The sequence below is a fragment of the Dermatophagoides farinae genome, chromosome 7 (genome assembly GCF_024713945.1).
Source record: "Dermatophagoides farinae isolate YC_2012a chromosome 7, ASM2471394v1, whole genome shotgun sequence".
NCBI classification, from domain to species: domain Eukaryota; kingdom Metazoa; phylum Arthropoda; class Arachnida; order Sarcoptiformes; family Pyroglyphidae; genus Dermatophagoides; species Dermatophagoides farinae.
This window is the reverse complement of record NC_134683.1, coordinates 2,388,438-2,407,552: the sequence shown is the minus strand read 5'-3', so window position 1 is coordinate 2,407,552 and position 19,115 is coordinate 2,388,438. Positions and strand designations below refer to the sequence as shown.

At 28.3% G+C, this 19,115-nt stretch overlaps 1 protein-coding gene across 11 annotated transcripts; it reads left to right on the top strand.

Moving 5' to 3' along the window:
* Positions 1-601: 601 nt before the first annotated feature.
* On the top strand, positions 602-19,086 carry CaMKII (Calcium/calmodulin-dependent protein kinase II). Of its 11 annotated transcripts, XM_075732885.1 has the most exons (16): positions 603-883; positions 986-2,618; positions 7,409-8,194; positions 10,400-10,494; positions 10,676-10,735; positions 10,814-11,007; positions 11,073-11,259; positions 11,331-11,425; positions 11,498-11,747; positions 12,704-12,796; positions 14,040-14,105; positions 14,617-14,649; positions 15,443-15,613; positions 16,969-17,043; positions 17,151-17,190; positions 17,285-19,086. In XM_075732885.1, exons 3-16 carry the CDS (start codon positions 8,118-8,120, stop codon positions 17,409-17,411), a joined length of 1,563 nt encoding a protein of 520 aa, XP_075589000.1. In that variant the 5' UTR covers positions 603-883; positions 986-2,618; positions 7,409-8,117; the 3' UTR covers positions 17,412-19,086. The 11 variants fall into 11 exon arrangements, with proteins under 11 accessions (XP_075589001.1, XP_075589003.1, XP_075589000.1 ...); XM_075732886.1 differs by lacking the exon at positions 14,617-14,649 and having other exon boundaries at positions 602-883; XM_075732887.1 differs by lacking the exons at positions 14,040-14,105; positions 14,617-14,649 and having other exon boundaries at positions 605-883.
* Positions 19,087-19,115: the final 29 nt, after the last annotated feature.

Sequence of the window (19,115 nt, the reverse complement as noted above, 5' to 3'; positions counted from 1 at the left end):
GTTCATGTTCATGTTCATCATCATCATCATCATCATCATTTATTCAATCACTTTAACAACAACAACGACAAAGACGACGATCTATGATGATGATGATGATGATGATGACGCCATTGATATTCAAATTCAAATTCATTTCTCTCTGGGTTTGAAAAACAAAACAAAACAAAATAAAAAAAAAATCCGTCAATGTTAATTTGCTACTACTACTACTACTACTACTGAAAAAAAATTTTAATGTTTTTTTTCCTCTCTTTTTTTTGAATTCTATAAAATTCTGTAATACCATGTTTATGAAATATATCATCATCATCATCATTGTCATGAACCGCTAGCTATTAGCTATTTGAGGATTTTACCAATTTTTTGTTGTTGTCGTTGTTGTTGTTCTTTACATCCTGGTTCTATACATTGATTCGATTGTCGGTTCGAAAAAATCACCATAGACAGACAGACAGATAGACATTCATCATTATTATCATCATATTACTAAACGACAATGATGATGATGATGATGATGACGCTATAACTATCGTTTCTATTGTATATATTTTGTTTATTATAACGTGTTATAATGTTAAGAACAACAACAACAACAGCAGCGGCAGCAGCAGCAGCAAAAACAATAACAACATGAACAACGAATCAACCAGAAAAACATCAAAAAAAAAAAAAAAATTCGCCAAAATCAACCAACCAACCAACCAACCAATGTGTACATTTCTTCTCGTATTACTGATTAGAATTGGATTGGATTGGATTGGAAAACAAGAAACAGTCACGTTTTTCTGTGAATCAATATGTTTTTTATTCATGGATGATAATGATGATGATGACGATAATCACAACCAACATACATGAATCCATGATTCATTCAATTTGGGTTCGTTTTTTTTATTGAAATTTTTTTTTTGTCTAAAATTTTTTCAAATTTTTTTTTCTTCATTTGCTACACACACACACACACACACACACACGAGCACAGTGAAACAATTTCAAATTGTTGGATCGATACGATAATTTTTATTGAACAGCAACAATAACAATTTGACTCAACAATGACAATGACAATTGGATTTGATGTCAATTTTTAGAATTATCATTCTTCATACATTGATGATAATCAAATTCAATCGAATTGAATTTTCAAACATTTGGCGCCATACGCTCACCAAAAAAAAAAAAAAAAACAACAACAACAAAACAGGAAACCTTGGTGTTGCAGGTACTACTTTCAAGAATAACTAATCGACCACTACAACCATTGTTTCAAACATATTTTGTTCCAGAACAAAAATATACTCCTAGAATAATTCTTTCTCGTATGCTTGCCGCTGCCACCACTAAAATCATTGTGTTCCAATTCATGTGGCGCCCTCAACAACAACAGTAACATCATCAATAATAAGAATTTTTTATTTCTCTCTTCGTTTGTAACAGAAGCATAAGAATCAACAATATAGTCATTCTACATCGTTTCAACATAATTGTAAATTATTCAATGTGTATATAAATATTCTATGGGTATGTGTGTGTTAGTGTTTGGTTCCGTTTCTGGAACCGTTGGCTCGACGACGGCAACAACAACAACAACGTCGACGTATCACAAACTGTTCCAAAATGTGTATGTAGTGGTGGTGATCATTTGGGCGGTGATAAAGATTGGTGGTGGTTATAAAAGCAGCAGCATCATGTTGTATTACTATTTTTCATCTAATGTTCTGGATGGATCTGGTTTTGTTGTTCATCCGTTTTTCATTTAGATTTTGTTTCTTTCATCATCATCATAATCATCATCAACGTTTGGATCTACCGTTCTAGAGACTAGAATTTCTTTTTTTTTCTACAAAAACTCTAGTCAGTCTCACTCTCTATCTTATTTCTTAAAAACTACCGTTGTGTTTGTTGTCGTTTTTTTCCCATCATCTTCATTGATGTGTGTGTATGTGTATGTGTTTTGTCCCAGAATCCAGAATCTAATTCTACACACTCATTATTCAAACACTCACTCACTCACACACACACACACATACATAATACATACATAGAGTGTGCAAAATTTTTTACTTTCCATCATTGACTCATATATTCTATGTTATTCTTTTTTTTGTTGCATTCCTCTCATTTCAGAAGATTCATATACTTTCTCTCTCTCTTTCTCTTTCTCTCACTACATTGAAACTATACCCATATTATACAGAACTTAAATTTGACTTGACTCGACAAACTGTTCTCATCATCATCATCATAATCATCATTGTTGTTGACGAGGTATAAAGAAGAATCCAACAACCATAAATATATGTGGAAAAAAACGACTCTAAAACAGAAATCAAAAAAAAAAACCAAGCCAACCAACAAAAAAAATATATATCTAGTACAACGTATATATGAAAACTTTTTTTTTTTTTGGACACAACAGCAACAAATATTCGACAAAAAATACTTTGATTTTACAAACAAAAAACAAAGTGATTTTGTTGGTGAATCTTCTCTCTCTTTTTTTGATTATTATACCGATATTCTTGTTTTTTATATTTCACAAATTTTTTTTTTTTGGTTTCCATTTTGGCCTTGCATCATCATCATCATCGTCATCACCATTAATAATCTCAAAGGTTTGTATATATGAATTTATGGGATGAATGTGTGTGTGTGTGTGTTAATGATAATGAAGATTTTCTCCATTTTTTTTTAATTTGAAATTTTTATTTTGTTGTTGTTATTGCTTCAAAATATCACCCGTACACCGTTGACCCTGCCCACTCAATTCCGGTGATTTGATAGTGAATAATATTTCATGTGTTTATCATTTTCATTTTCATTTCCATTTTTTTTTGTTCCACATAAATTCAGAATAATTTTCAAAAAACCGAAAAAAAAATTATTCATAAACAACAACAACAACAACAACAAAACTTTTTCATCATCATCATCATACAAAGCTTGTAATATTTTTTGTTCACTTGACAAAACAATGTTCATTTGATCTCAGAACGAAAAAAAATTATTTACAAAATTCATCATGTATAATGTATGTTTGTTATGTGTTTATCATGAATGAATAAATTTTTCATCATCATCATCATCATCATCACGACTAAAGATTCTGTTCATTTTATGTGAATCTCTTGTGTAGGTGTTGTTGTTGTTGTTGTTGATGATGAACTAGAAAAATACGGAAAAAAAATTTCTCAAATTCTTTAATCTTCACTTTTCTTTGTCTGATGATTCTGATTTTATTCTGTGTTTTATGTGCGCGCTTAATTTATTCATCATCATCATCATCACCATCATCATCATCATATAATAATTATTATTATGGTTGTTTTTCATTTTGATTTTCCAGACGAAAAAAAAACCAGAGCTACAAACCAAAAAAAAAAAAAAAAATTCAATGTGAACAAACAAACAAACAAAAAAAAACATTGTGAGAAAATAATTGTTTTATAATCAGCTAATCAATTAATCAATCAATCAAAAAAAAAATTTTTTTTTCATTTCACGATTCTGTTTGGTTCTCTTTTTTTCGGTTCAAAAAAAAAGACAATAGTCTCTTTGCTCTCTCACATACATCAACAACGCCCTCATTCTTTTCCTTCTCCTTAGTTGTACTACTAGCGTTGTGTTTCAGTCATTCTGTGTGTGTGTGTGTGTGTTTTTGGATCGATCCAAAAAAAAAAGAATAAATACGATACGTTGTTACGTTTTGCTTCGGTGTAAACACTGTGTGTGTGTGTGTGTGTCTGAAAGTCAGTCTGTATATATTTATGTATGTTTTATATATCTATATTTGACTCTCTTTGTTTGTATTTGTTTCAATTCATCATCATCATCATCCAATATATAATATAAGAAATATGTGTGTAATAATAAAAAACATTGGATAAAAGTTTTTGCAGGTAACAACAAAAAATGAATGAATGAATGTTTCGATTTGATTTGGAATCTTTCATTCGTTTTGTGTGGGTGTGTGTGTGTTTTTTTCCATCGATAATCGAACGTCATTTATATTTGAATATGAATGATGATGATGATTGAAAATGATGGGAATTGTTTCAACACACACACACACACACACGCAATGTATGATGATACGATACATTTGCACAATGGTTTTCTGAAATCAAAATATATGAAAAAAAAACGAAATCAAAATATTAGATGTTGTGTATATCTACGTGTCTTGTTTCGATAATATAAATGATGACCGATTTTTATTGTTTTTGAGTTTTTCATTTGTTGTTGTTGTTGTTTTGGGCCATTATAAGTTTTTTTTTCTCTTCATTTCATCGAAATTCAATCGTGCAACTCAATTCAAAATTTGGAAAAAAAATTGATGAAAATGGATTCTGGGGAAAAAATTCTGTTTTTTCTTCTTCGTCCGTCGATACAGGTGTAAATGTGAACAATATGATTTTTTTTATTTGATTCTTTTGATTCGAGTTCAGATTTCTTTTTTGTTCATTTAGAACAAAAAAAAAATCCAACAGAATGTGTATCATTAACTAGTAGCTTTTTATTCTCACGAATTTGGCTTCCATATATATACACACGAAAAAAAAATCAAATGATTTGATGTTGTGCTAGAGAAGCAAGAAAAAAAACCTTTTAAACACACACTCACACACACACAGAGGCCTAGGTTTCATCAATTTAGATGTTATTATTATTGATGGAAACTTTTTTTTTTATTTTGATGATTTTTTCTTTACTTAACTTTTTTTTGTTTTTGTTTTCTGGATCTGCACACAACTTATATCCATGGATATCATGATCTTGTTTGATGATTATGATGATGTCGATAATATAGACGACGATATAATAATAACCAGAAAGAAAAAATAAAAACCTTGAAATGAATCTAATCATCATTCGTCATTTATTATTACGTCATTGCATGTCAGAAACTTAATGGTAAAGTTTTTTATTTTTATTTGTTGCCTGTCCATTCATTCATTCATTCATTGGTTTCATTAGCCAAGATGGAAAGAACTAGATTAGATTAGATCAAACCGGTAGACCGTGTGTGTGTGTGGTTAGATTTTCATTAATTTTTTTTCATTTTATTTTAATTTTGCTTACTTCATTTCTTTTTTTTTTTTTTTTTTTGTTCCCTGTTTATCCCTTATAATAATTAGTTTGGCCTGGTATTTTTGTTACTTTTAATTGGCTTTTGTTTCGATAAATTTTTTTTTTGTTCATTCGGGTTTCAGACTATCAATCTTTTTTTTTAAATGTTTGGTGCTTGTTTTATTTTGGTCATTCGGTTTTTTTTTTGTTTGTTTGTTTTGGTTTGCGTCGTATTTATTTATTTATTATTATTTGCGTGTAATAATGAGTTTAATCCGATTAATTAAAAGCTTATCACACACATACACAAAATAGCCAATAAATTTATGATGTGGCATTTTGGCAAATTCCAAAGAAAAACCATTCATTCAAGTGTTCATATAGTACATGATAGCGGCTGATTTTTTTTTTGAATTGAAAGAAAAAAAAAATCAATAAATAAATGTGGTTTGTTTTGGTTTTATTCCGGCAGACTTGTTTGTTTGTTTGTTTTTTTTTTTTTTTTTTTTTTCATAATTCAAAATATTCAATATTTTTTTCCCCTCAACAACCACTTTCCACTTGTCAAATCAAACATATAAAAATTGTGGTGGTGGTGGTGGTGGTGATGGTGGTGGCTGTTGTTATTAAAGCAACAAATGTTGCCATCGTCATGACAATATTTATATTTTGCTGCCAAACAAAAACCGACATTTAAAACATTTGATGATTCAACAAAGCATTCAAAACCATTGAACCAAAATGATTAAACTCTTTCCCAAAATGAATCGATTGAAAATCTTTTTCCCACCCTCTTCTTCATTTTTGAATCGAAAAAAATAAAAACAAATGAATCGTTTTCATGCAAGAACAAAAATTCATACATAGTCAATATGATACAGTCAAAAGCCAATTGTAATGTGATCTATAAAACTTGAAAATGTCAAGAATCGAAAAAGAAAAACTTTTAAACTTTTTTTTTCATTGGAAAAAAATGTCAGTTCGATTCGATTCGATTCGATTGTAAAGTATTTTGTTGTTGTTTTTTGTTTTCTTGTTTGATATTTTGTTTGCCTACAATTCAATGATATTTTGTTGCTTTTGCTGCTGTTTGATTTTGTGTGGACAATTATTATTCAAGCAATCAACCAACAACAACAACAACAACAACAAAAACGATGGAAACGATGATGATCATGAAAACCTTTGAAAAAAAAATTTTTTTTGTATAAATAGCATCCACCTATGTATGTTGAATGTGAATATTTTTTTTTTTTTTTTGTATGCCATAGCCGCCGAACAAAGTAGTTTACCTCGAAAAGTAAAATCAAACGTAGTATCCAATACATTTGATGATGATGATGATGAATCACATCAATGTACAAACTAAAAACATCGTCTGTCTCTATAGTTTGTTTATCATCATCATCATCATTTCATTGATTTTATAATGTCCAATGTCAATGTGGATTTTAGCACCTTTTTTCTGGTTGTTGTTGTTGTTGTTCAAAGATGAAATTTTTTTTGCAACATTCAAATCAGGTAAATGGAATGGAATGTTTGATTCAATAACAATTGCCACCACTATTCACTATCACCACCCACACACACACACACACACACGTAAAAGTGAATTTTTGTAGTGTTTTTTTTAATTTCATTTTTTCTTTGAAATCAAAAAAAAAATCGATGTGATTGAGGAAACATTTTTTTCCTTCTTCTTCTTCGTCTTCTTCAATATTTTTTCTTCATTATTAAGATTATGTGATGTTGGTGTTTATTTACGTGTTTATCAACATTTTTGGAATGTGAATGCAAATGTGTTTCATCTAATGGTATCATTTAAAATCCAGGGAAATTCACCGAGAATATGTTTTTTCAATAAAAATTTGTAATTAAAAAAAAAATTCACAATTATCATCATCATTTCGACTCAAGGTTTTTTATTCTATTATTCATTGTTTATCATCAAATAATGATGTCGCTCATGTTGATTGGTTATTTTTTGTCATTATAATTATTGTGTTTTCATCGGTTTGTGCGTTTTGTTTTGTTGATAATCGGATTACATAAACAATTTATCTGAACGATGGAAACCCGATGACACAATTATCCACACATACACAGTGACATTGTTTTTCCTTATATCTTATTGATGGTAAAAGTGAAAGTGTACGAAAAAAAAAATTATTGCCTGTCATTAATATGTCATTGTTGTTGTGATGATGATGTGTTGATTATTGTGTTGGAATTTATTTTTATATTTATTATCGTTTGTTTGTTTGTTTATTTGATCATTGATTGACATCTAAATTTTTTTTTTGTTTTTTTTTTCATTTTCATTTTCATTTGACAGGTTCAAATACTTTAACCACACATGTTTGCATGTATAGTTGTGTGTGTGTGTTTATGTGAACTTTTTTTTAGCGTTTAAATTTTGATTTTCTGGATCATCATCATCATTATCTTATAATTGAAAATACTGTGATCATCATCAACATAATATCATTGCCGATCATCATTGTCATCAAGAATAATTTGAAATTAAATTTTCATTTCATAAATCTATAACATCGATCGATATTCACTGCCCATCATCATCATCATCATCATCATTTTCATTAACATCATCAATTACACTATATATATCGGATGGTGATCATTTTTTGTGTATAGAATAATCATAATATATATATCCAGGAAAAGAAAAAAGGTCATCAAACACATTATCGATGTTTATCGTTTTTGTTCCATATAATCCACAAAAAAAAGGTTCAACAACCTTGACATCATCATCATCATCATCATAGTATTTAGTTTGACAAAAGCAACGACAACAACCAAAAAAAAAAAAAAATCGAAATTTTACGTTCCAGCGAATCATTGTGTGAATACATTCATTACATATTCACAATCAAAATAAATATATTTCATTTTACAACAACCGGCAACATAATAATAATTTGATCGGAAATATATAATTAATAGTTTGAATCTGATAATAACAAGATCCAGGAAAGAGTAAATCAACCATACACACCCACACATAAAAAAATATAGTCATAATGTCTACTCATTCTGGTCAACCGATTGCCACAACACGTTTCTCCGATAATTATGATCTCAAAGAAGAGCTCGGAAAGTAAGTTAAAATTTTTTTTTTTTTTTTTTGGTTCTTGCATGTTATTGAGATTCAGATTCAGATTAGATGAGATTCTGTTTATTCTGAATATATTCTTTACGCTATACTAATTTTTTCAGATTTTTTTTTCTCTCTCTGATTATAATTATTCAACCATGAATTTCATACAAACACACACACACACACACACGTTCACATAATCCAAAAATAGCTGTCTGTAGATTTGATACGAATTTTTTTTTTTTGGTTTCTACAACAAAAAAAAATATCATAATAGATTCTATGTATGTCAGCGTGTGTGTGTATGTGTGTTGAAAATATTTGTAATGATGATGATGATGATTATTATTACGATAAATAAAAATCATAAATAAAAGAATCACAAAGGAATTAAAGGCTTATAATCTCTCTCTCTGTGTGTGTGTGTGAGTGTTATCACCATAATAATGGTGCAAATGGCTAATATGATGGTTAATATGTGATCATCATCATCATCATTATTTTCTATTAACTCTTTCATGTTCTTGCTATTTTTTTTTTTTTTTTTTTTGAATAAAATCAAAATCAAGTCAGATTCAAATCAGATTTAATGCCAAATGTTCAGTATGTTTCCAGTTTTTTTTTCTTGATTCATTCAAATGAAATAGAAAAAAATATATTATACTGGAAAACTGTGTTGATGTGATTCTTATTCTGATTCTTTTTATTTTTTGCTCTTGAATTTCACACTATCACTGTGTGTGTGTACATGTTTTTATTTTGGCATTCACAACAACAACAACAACAACATCTTTATCGTTATATATCGTATCGTATAATGATCGTTAAATGCACACACACACATTCCATTCTAGGTTATTCCGGTACTTGATCGTATATTTCGAAATTCTGACAAACTTTCAAACAACACACATTATAAAACGACAACAATATTCGATTTTTTTTTTTTTTTTTTTTTTGGTTTTAGACATTTCTATATTTATATTCATTTTAATGAACTATTTTTCTTTTTCTCGTTTGTTGTTGTTGTTGTTGTTGTTGATTGTTGTTTGTTCATTTGATTTCTTTTTTTTATATTCTCAATAAAAAATTTTAAAGAAATCAAAATTTTAGATCTTTTCCATGTTTGTGTGTGTGTGTGTGTTTATGTATATCTTGTGATTTAAATTTTAAAAAAGTTATAAGAAACAACAAAATCCTCATTACATCATTATTATATGTTGTTGTTGTTGTTGTTATTGTATTTGTCGTCGTTAATCGAGCACGTCATTCATTATACGTTATATTTGATAATTAAATGATTGATTGTTTGAAGGTGGTTGATGGTGGTAGTAGTAGAGAATTTTTATTTTATTTTTGTTGAAAGTGCCTAAATGGCAATTAGTGATTCAAATTATCCATATCAACATCGTCAACAAAATAATCATCATCATTATTTAGCCAGTAATAATCATGATAATCAACATTCGAATCGAAAACAACGACCACACCAGCAGCAACAGAATAATGATTATTATCAGGAATTTAGCCATTCAGTAACAATAAATGATGTTGATAATAGTGGTGATAATGATATTTTTTCGATCAAACAAATTTTCACAACATTTATCGTGATAATTATTATTGTTTTATTAATCCATCGTATCAATTATATTTGGCATGTGATTCATTCGTTTATCATACGTAATAAACATGTTGATGATAAACAAGTTGATGAATGCGTTAACAATAATGATCAGGATGATGATAATGATGATCTTCATCTTCGGAAAGAATTATCATTATCATCATCGTCATTGATTAATAATGTTATCGATCATTTACCACCACGAATTGATAATCGTAGATCATCATCATGTGAAAGTGATCAACAACAATATTATCGTTTGGTGGATTTATTATTGAATAAATATAATTTACAATTGAATGAAAAAATTTTGGGGGATTTAGCCGGATTTCCTGGTGCATCATATGGATCGTAAGAATGAAACAAAAATCAATTGATTTAGTAGGCCATTGTAATTTGAAAAGCAAACAGCAAAAACAAAAAACAGTTCGAAACACACACAAAAAAATACAATTCATTCATAGATACCGTATATTCAAAACTTGACAGAATTTTTTTTGTTTTTTTAAATTTTCAAAGAATTTTTTTTTCTATTTATTTTTAATTCTGATTTCACTTGATTTGTTTCTGTCTTATAGAGGAGCATTTTCTGTTGTACGACGATGTGTACAAAAATCTACATGCCTGGAATTTGCTGCCAAAATAATCAACACTAAAAAACTTTCATCTCGAGGTATGCGTTTTTTTTTTTTTTTTTTTTTTTTTTTTTTGTTTTGATGGTGTGGAATTTCATTTTCTTTTTTTTTGTTTTTCCATTTTTTCTTTGTTTGTCTCTCATTCAACAACAACAACAACAAAATTTTAATTCAAATTTATTCATTTTTATATACTGAATATATACACGTTTTGAATAGATTTTCAAAAACTCGAACGTGAAGCACGTATATGTCGTAAATTAAATCATCCTAATATTGGTGAGTTTTTGTTTTCAAATTGAAATTTTCGCAAAAAAAATGTTAATTTTTTGTGTTTTATGCCATATATATATATAGTTCGTTTACATGACAGCATCCAGGAAGAAGGATTTCATTATCTTATTTTTGATCTGGTTACCGGTGGTGAATTATTTGAAGATATTGTTGCACGTGAATATTATTCCGAAGCCGATGCATCACATTGTATACAACAGATATTGGAATCGGTTAATCATTGCCATATGAATAATGTTGTTCATAGAGATCTAAAGGTTTTTGTGATAATGACAATGATGTTTACTTTTTTTAACTAAATATTTTTTTCTGTGTCATTTAGCCGGAAAATTTATTATTGGCCAGTAAAGCCAAAGGTGCCGCCGTTAAATTGGCTGATTTTGGTCTGGCCATTGAAGTTCAAGGTGAACAACAAGCGTGGTATGGTTTTGCCGGTACACCTGGTTATCTATCACCTGAAGTACTAAAAAAAGATCCTTATGGTAAACCAGTCGATATTTGGGCTTGTGGTAATGTCAATTGAATTCAAATGAATCATCCATTTATTTATACTGTTTTTTTTTCGTTCACTATATATCAGGTGTCATCTTATACATTCTATTAGTTGGCTATCCACCCTTTTGGGATGAAGATCAACATCGTCTATATGCTCAGATCAAAGCCGGAGCCTATGATGTACGAGAATTTTTTTTGAATATATAAATCACATCTTTTGATTTGTTTATAATCTTCTCTTCTTAATATTAGTATCCATCACCTGAATGGGATACAGTAACACCGGAAGCAAAAAATTTAATAAATTCAATGCTAACAGTAAATCCAGCAAAACGTATAACAGCAGCCGAAGCATTGAAACATCCTTGGATATGTCAACGTGAACGTGTTGCTAGTACCTTACATCGGCAAGAAACAGTGGATTGTTTGAAAAAATTCAATGCAAGACGTAAGCTTAAAGGAGCTATATTGACCACTATGTTAGCAACTAGAAATTTTTCCAGTAAGTTCATCATTATTATCATTATGCTAATTCCAATTTTATCCTTTTCATATATGCACATGTTTATTTTATGTGTTATTCGGCTTTGTTTTTTTTCCCCATTTTTTTCTGGTTAGTTACTTATAAAAGAATATATATACTTTTTCAACAGTAATAAGACTAAATAATTTATAAACAAAAATAGATTACCTGTTAGTGAAAAGTTTTCAAGTTTGAAACTTTTTAAGAATAATAATAAATATAATGAATAAGTAGCAAAAGGGAAAAAAATGCAGAATTAGGCTTCTCCGTTATAGAAAAAAAAATTCACATTCATGTGAATATAACGAACGATTTTGTGTATGAAAAAAAAACGAGTAATGGTCAAACAAAACGACAACAACAACAACAACAACAACAAAAATGTTTAGCAAGCTTGATGCTCGCTTATATTCATTCAATTAATTAGAATATATATTGCTTCAGTTCATAGTATTTTGATTATTGTTTTTTCGGTTTTTTTTTTGTTTTTCCGTTTTCCCGTTTTTCCCGTTGTCAAAAAACCAAAAACACCAACAACAACACCATATAACCAATGACATTTTCAATTAAAAATCGATTCTTTTTTTTTCTTTCTCTTTTTCCATTCATTCATTTCCATACAAATATGTGATAATCGATCGAACCAAAAAAAAAAAAAAAAACAAAAAAATTCATTCCATTGATTGATTGATTGATTTTCATTTTTTTTTTATTTCGCTTAATTAATTTTATCATACACGCAATAATTAATTTTTTTTATACTTTTTCAATGTTTTGTGCACAAAACTCACATTTTTGTTTTCATTTTTTCTTTTTAATTTTCTACCCATTTCTGTGTTTTTTTTGCCTTGTGTCATATTTTTATTTGCTTGTGATGTAATGATGATGATGATGATGATGAAACAAAAATGACAAAACAAACAAACAAAAAAAAGGTCGATCGATCATCAATAAGAAAAGTGATGGTTCACAAGTAAAAGAAAGCACCGATTCATCCAACACAACGTTAGAAGACGAAGATACTAAAGGTGTGTACGATATATATTAAAAAAAAAAAAAAAAATTTACAATCATGAACCATGTTTTTTCCCCATTATTCACCACCAATGTGTTAATATATATTTATTTAAAATGTGTGTGTGTTGGTTTTGTTTTTTTTTTGTTGTTGTTTCCCACCATTTTATCAAAGTGAATTTTTAAATTTTTTCTTTTTTTTTTAAATCACAATTTTTTATTGGCCTGATAGTAATGAATGACAATACACAAAAAAGGGTGTAACTTGCTTGATTTTTTTTTTAATATATAACTTTTAATTTGCTGATTTTATTTTGTGCTTGCTGTTTGTATGGCACCGGCAAATTTTCATTTTTTTTCTTGCTTGCTTTCTATGTTTTTTTGTGTGTAATTTACAACTTCTGAATTCATATTAGGATCATCCGATTTCTAATAAAAAAAAAAAAAATTCAATTTTGACTGACGAGAAAAAAATTTTTTTATTATTCCAAAAAAAAAAAAAAAATTCAGCCAATAATAGTTGAAAATTCATTCATTCATTCGTTTACTAATAATTTGTTTGCAAGTAAAATTGATTAACAATTTCTCTTTAATCAACAACCAATGGGAAAAAAATGGTCGTGAAATTGCATGCATGTTTTCTACAGAAAAACAAAAAACTAATAATAATAAAATCATAATATATACGTCGTGATTATTTGTATTTTGGGTATTCCGTTCATAAACAGAATTGAAAGACAAAATGAACGGGCAAAAAAAAAATTCCGAGAATTTTTTCTCTTCTGCATTTCGAATGAATTTTTCAGTTTTCCTTTTCCTAACCAATCACTTTATTTTCATTTCCCACCAGCCAGCCTTCAGCTTTAAAAAGAAAAAAATTCCCAACACCACCACAATCACTAACATACCAACCTACTTGTGTGTCCATTGTTTTTCATTATGAAAATTTTAAAAATTTTTCAGTTTTTTTTCCATTTTTTTTAATTTTATTTTGCTGTATAAATTCTAAATTCTATAATTGATTTCTATTCATTTTTCATTATTATCATTATTCTATTTTCCTTTCTTTTTTCCTTCATTTACCTATGAAAATTACCTAAAAAAAACAATTAAAATTGAATAATTTGAAACATTGATGATGTTATAAATGACAAAATTTCAAAAAAAAACAAACAATTTGAATCATTCAACGATGACCACCACCACCACCACCACCATAATAAACGTCATTGAAATCAATCAATGAATCATAAACAGATTGTCTACTAAATCAGCACGGAGTTGAACGAAGTCGTACAGTAATTATGGCCGATTCATCACAAGGTATTATTATAAAATTTTTCAAGTCTCATCAAAAAAAAAAAAGAAATAAAACGCACACACATGTAAAACTTTAGAATGTGATTATATTAGATGTTTATAATAGAGTGATGATCATCAATTGTGTCAAACACCATAACCATAGTAGTAGTGGTACGAAACTAAACATTCACGGATTATTTATTGACAAAAAAAAAATACAAATTCGTTAAACACTAAAATTTTTTCTTTCTCTCTCTCTCTCTTTTTCTCTTTCCCTTTCATTCTTTGATTTTCTCTTTCGAAACCCTTTTGATCAATCAATCAATCAATCAATTACAAACAATCGTATCGACTCCGAAATTTTAAATTATCGCTGATGATTTTTTTGTTTAAAAAAAAAATTCTGGGCCCGCGTATCAATTGTTTTCTTTTTTTTGATTACGGACGGCCCAATTTTTTTTTTGAATTGATTATTACCCATTAAAAATGATTATAAAAAATGTAAACAAACAAACAAACAAAAAAAAATTAGCTCGTCTTTCCAATGGTGGTGGATCATTCGAACGTAAGTATATGACTGTACTGTGTACTGTTCTCTGTAATATTGTTCACGATATGTTGCATTCACTGTTGCTGAATTTTGATAAAATCAATGAAAAAAAAAACATCCATTGCTTCAAATTTTAAATCTAAATTTCAGCAAGACGGTTGAAAAAATGGAGTACTATAATATGATAATTTTGGGATGAAAAAATGGCTTATGAAACCAAAAAACAAAACAACAAAACAAAAAAATCACACTCACCACCACACTGCTTTTGACCATTTCTGTATGATTAGTATAGATTTGATTAGCAATGATCATGGCATTGATTTTTGGCTTTTTTTTTATTTTGATTTAGAAAACAAAAAACTGTTATGCATGAATTGAATTTTTTTTTCTCAAATTTAAATTTTGTGAATTTTTTTTCTTCTTTCATCACCCACGAATGAATTTAATTTGTCCCCAATTGATAATAATAATAATAATAACATGATTGAACACGTTGTTAATTGTTTTCTGAATTCATTTTATTAATCATGAATGCATGAATTTTTTTCTTTTGTCCATTTGTCGGTCATATATAATTAATTATATTATATATTCATCAATCGAATTTTATTTGATTATTATTATTATTATTCATTTTATTAATTGGTTTTTTTCATTCTCTTTATTTTTCACATATTCTGTGGATCAACATCGATTCCGATAATCGTCGCTATGTGTTTGTTTGTTGAAACCGAATGCTGGAATCGAATGAAAATAAACAACAACAACATCAATGAAATGAAAAAAAATTCATCAATTTAATCAGCACGAAAACAAGAAGTGATCAAAGTGACGGAACAATTATTGGAAGCCATCAATACTGGCGATTATGATACATATGCAAAATTATGCGATCCAAATATAACGGCATTTGAACCAGCAGCATTGGGAAACCTAGTGGAGGGTGTGGACTTCCATAAGTTCTACTTTGACAATGGTCTCACACACACAAACATACAGACAGACATTATTATGTTTCTATTTATATATAAAAAAAATTTAGGAGAAAAAAAAAATAGAATCAATGATGATGATGATCATCAACATTGATTACTATTATATTAATGGTTATCAGGAATCGAACCCTATTCTTTGTTTGATATAGGGAGACGAAAAAATTTTTCCAATTTTTGATTCTCTTTTTTTTTCGGCAAGCTACCTGTGCTCTCGAGAAAAAAAAACCATTATCACATCAGGTTACTGTGTTTCACCACTAAATAAATACATTGGACACTGTCGAAAAACATCAGATTTCAAAGCGCGAAATAATTTTTTTTTCCTCTAAAATTTTATTTTCTACATTCCCAGTTTTTTCTTCGGAAAAACAATTTATTTTTTTTTTTTTGCAAAGATTTAATTTTCTAGAATCTAGATCATTGTTTTTGTCAAGCTTTTCATACATTATTTTCAAATCATCATTCCAATTATGATAGATAGATATATAGACAGATTATTGTTGTTATTATCATAGGAATCTTCTAGAGAATTTTTTTTTCTCTCGAACATCTTGTGATGATGATGATGATGATGATGATGTTCTTTTTCTTAGAACGACTTCAATGATGATGATGATGATGATGATGATGAACAAAAACAACACACTAATTAGATTTTGATAATTGAATTCTTTTTTTTTTGTTGTTTTTGTTCAAGTTTTACTATTATTTGTTTATTATGAAGAAAAAAATTAGAGATACATGACTACTGTTGAGATTTTATATTCTGTCAAGAAAATTTCATCGTCGCTCTATTCATCGTCGCTCGATGATGATGATGATGATGATGATAATATAATCAACATTTCATCAAATATCGATGATGTTGATGATGATGATGATGATTTGAAAATTGAATTCGTGTTTGTTTGTTCATTCATTCGTGTTTGTTTGTTATTGTTGTTGAATAATTTAGAATCTAAAATTGTTTTTTTTTTCATTGGAAAAATCTCTGAAGAATTTAGATTCTCATATATGGATAGATTCTGTTTTGTTTATCGGTCTTTCTGTTTTTCTATCCAAGATCTATTAAATTAGATTAGTTAGGTCTTTTTTTTCTATTCATCATCATCATCAATACTACATGATCATTGAATAAACATTCACACACAAATTCAATTATTCATTTATTTATTATTTCCGCTTCATGTGTTTATTTCCTTTTGATTCAATGTTGCTTCCGTTTTATTGTTATTTTTTTTTGTTTCAAAAATTGTTTATTAGTAACTGATTCCTGTAACATTTTTTTCTGTCGTTTTTTTTTCTTTCAAAAATTGCTGGTCCCAAACTACTACAGTATTTGGAAAGAATTGTAAATCAATCAATTCAACAATATTGAATCCATCGGTTCATCTATTGGGTGATGATGCCGGTCAGTACTTTTTTTTGCTTCTGACAATTTGTTGTTGTTGCGAATTTCTAATTTCCGATATTTTTTTTCTACATCCATTCATTCATTCATTCATTCATTCATTATAGCCTGTATCGCCTATATCCGTTTGACACAATATGTTGACAAGTAAGTTTTGATTGTGATACATATATTTGTGAGAATATGATTTGTAATTCAAAAAAATTTTTTTTCTTTCTTTATTCTCTCATTCATTCATTAGACAAGGCGTTGCTCATACTCAACAATCGGAAGAGACAAGAGTATGGTTACGTAAAGATGGTAAATGGCAAAATTGTCATCTACATCGTTCAATGCGTACAGTATCTGGTCATCAATTAGCATTTTGACCATCACCATTAAGAATCAATGTCGTTGTCGCAATAAAACCACCGCAACCATATCGGTGATATATATTGGAAAATTATTTCGACTGATAAATATGTATTGTTTTGAATTCTTCTTCTTCTCTCTCTCCTTTGTTCATACGACATTTGATTCATTAATTGGTATTTCAAATCCACAATGAAAATGGAACCATTGATTCTTCAGACATATTCATAAACAAATATCCAACACCATGATCATTGCATCGAAAAAAATATTACCGATTCAGTGAAGCAAATTCTGCAAAGCACGTCCGTTATTCTGTTGCAAAAAAAAAATTCTTCATCACAAATTCAAACGAAAATCAACGAATTGACTGCATTTATGAAATGAAATGTAACATCTAAACAAAACAAAACATTTTTCCATCACAACATCTCTCTCTCACACACACACTCATTCACATACATTTAACAAACATAAAAATTCAAACCAATTCGATTACATATCGAACTTGTAAAATTTGCTCTCCGTGCACACACACACACACATTTGAATTTACACTGATAACGATTGTCTTGATTTTTAGTTCTGCAAAAAAAAATCGCTCGTGTTTTTGTGTTTGTATGTGTGTTTCAACGTGCAAATTCGTGTTATTCATTGTGTTAATTACTTCTTTTTTTTCCACTTATAATAATCTTTTTCTCTACTTACAAATAACATCGTTTACAAATGTCATTATTTAACTCTCATTTTTCTTTGTGTGTGTATGAGTTGCCATTTAATATTTCATTACTTTTTTTTCTGTGGCACGAGAAAAATGATAAAATACAAAAAAAAAATTTAAAAAATTGCATCACACCCACTTGAATGATAATTTTCCCATATTATTTCTACCACACACCAAACACACACACACACACACACATACATTTGCTCTCTTTTTTCTTCACTTTTTTTTGTCTCACCCAAACGGTGATATTGACTATATGATCACTCCACTTTCTCATTCATTCATTAATTTTTTTTGTTTAAATTTTTTTTTTGTGTTTGATCAATTTTTTTTCTTGTTAATTCTTGATGCAATTAATTGTTGATAATTTATATTCTTTTTTTCTCTTGCTCTTTTTCATTCTTTTTGATGTGTGTGTGTCTGTGTGTGTGTGTGTGTGTGTTTTGTGCCCATTATTACCAATATATTGATATTTCTTCATTTTTTTTTCTTAATGTGTGCAATTGTATAATTCATAAATTCATTTATAATATTGAAAAAAAAATTTAACCAATTGTCTTCTGTGTTGTGCGATCATTGTTTGTGTATAACTCTTTATCATTCTTTTCTTTTTTTTGTTGTTGTTCAATTTTATCCTTTTTTTTGAAAATAATGTCGGTGACTATTGATATAAAACAAAACAAAAAAAAACATTTGATGATGATAATTTTAAATTTTCATATTTTCAAATCGCACATACACCTCCCTTCTTCCCGCATACACCCACCAACACACACACACACACACACACACACACACACACAGATTTGAATTTACACTTGATAACGATTGTTCTTGATAAATGTTTTTTCTTTCTCTTTTTCTTTCTTCTTTCTTTTTTTTGTTTGTTTTGCTGTGTATAATTGATTGATAATTAATTGCAATTATTATGATAATAAACAAATTTATTATTACCAAAAAAAAAATGAAGGATTGAATGAATTTGTTGCAAAAA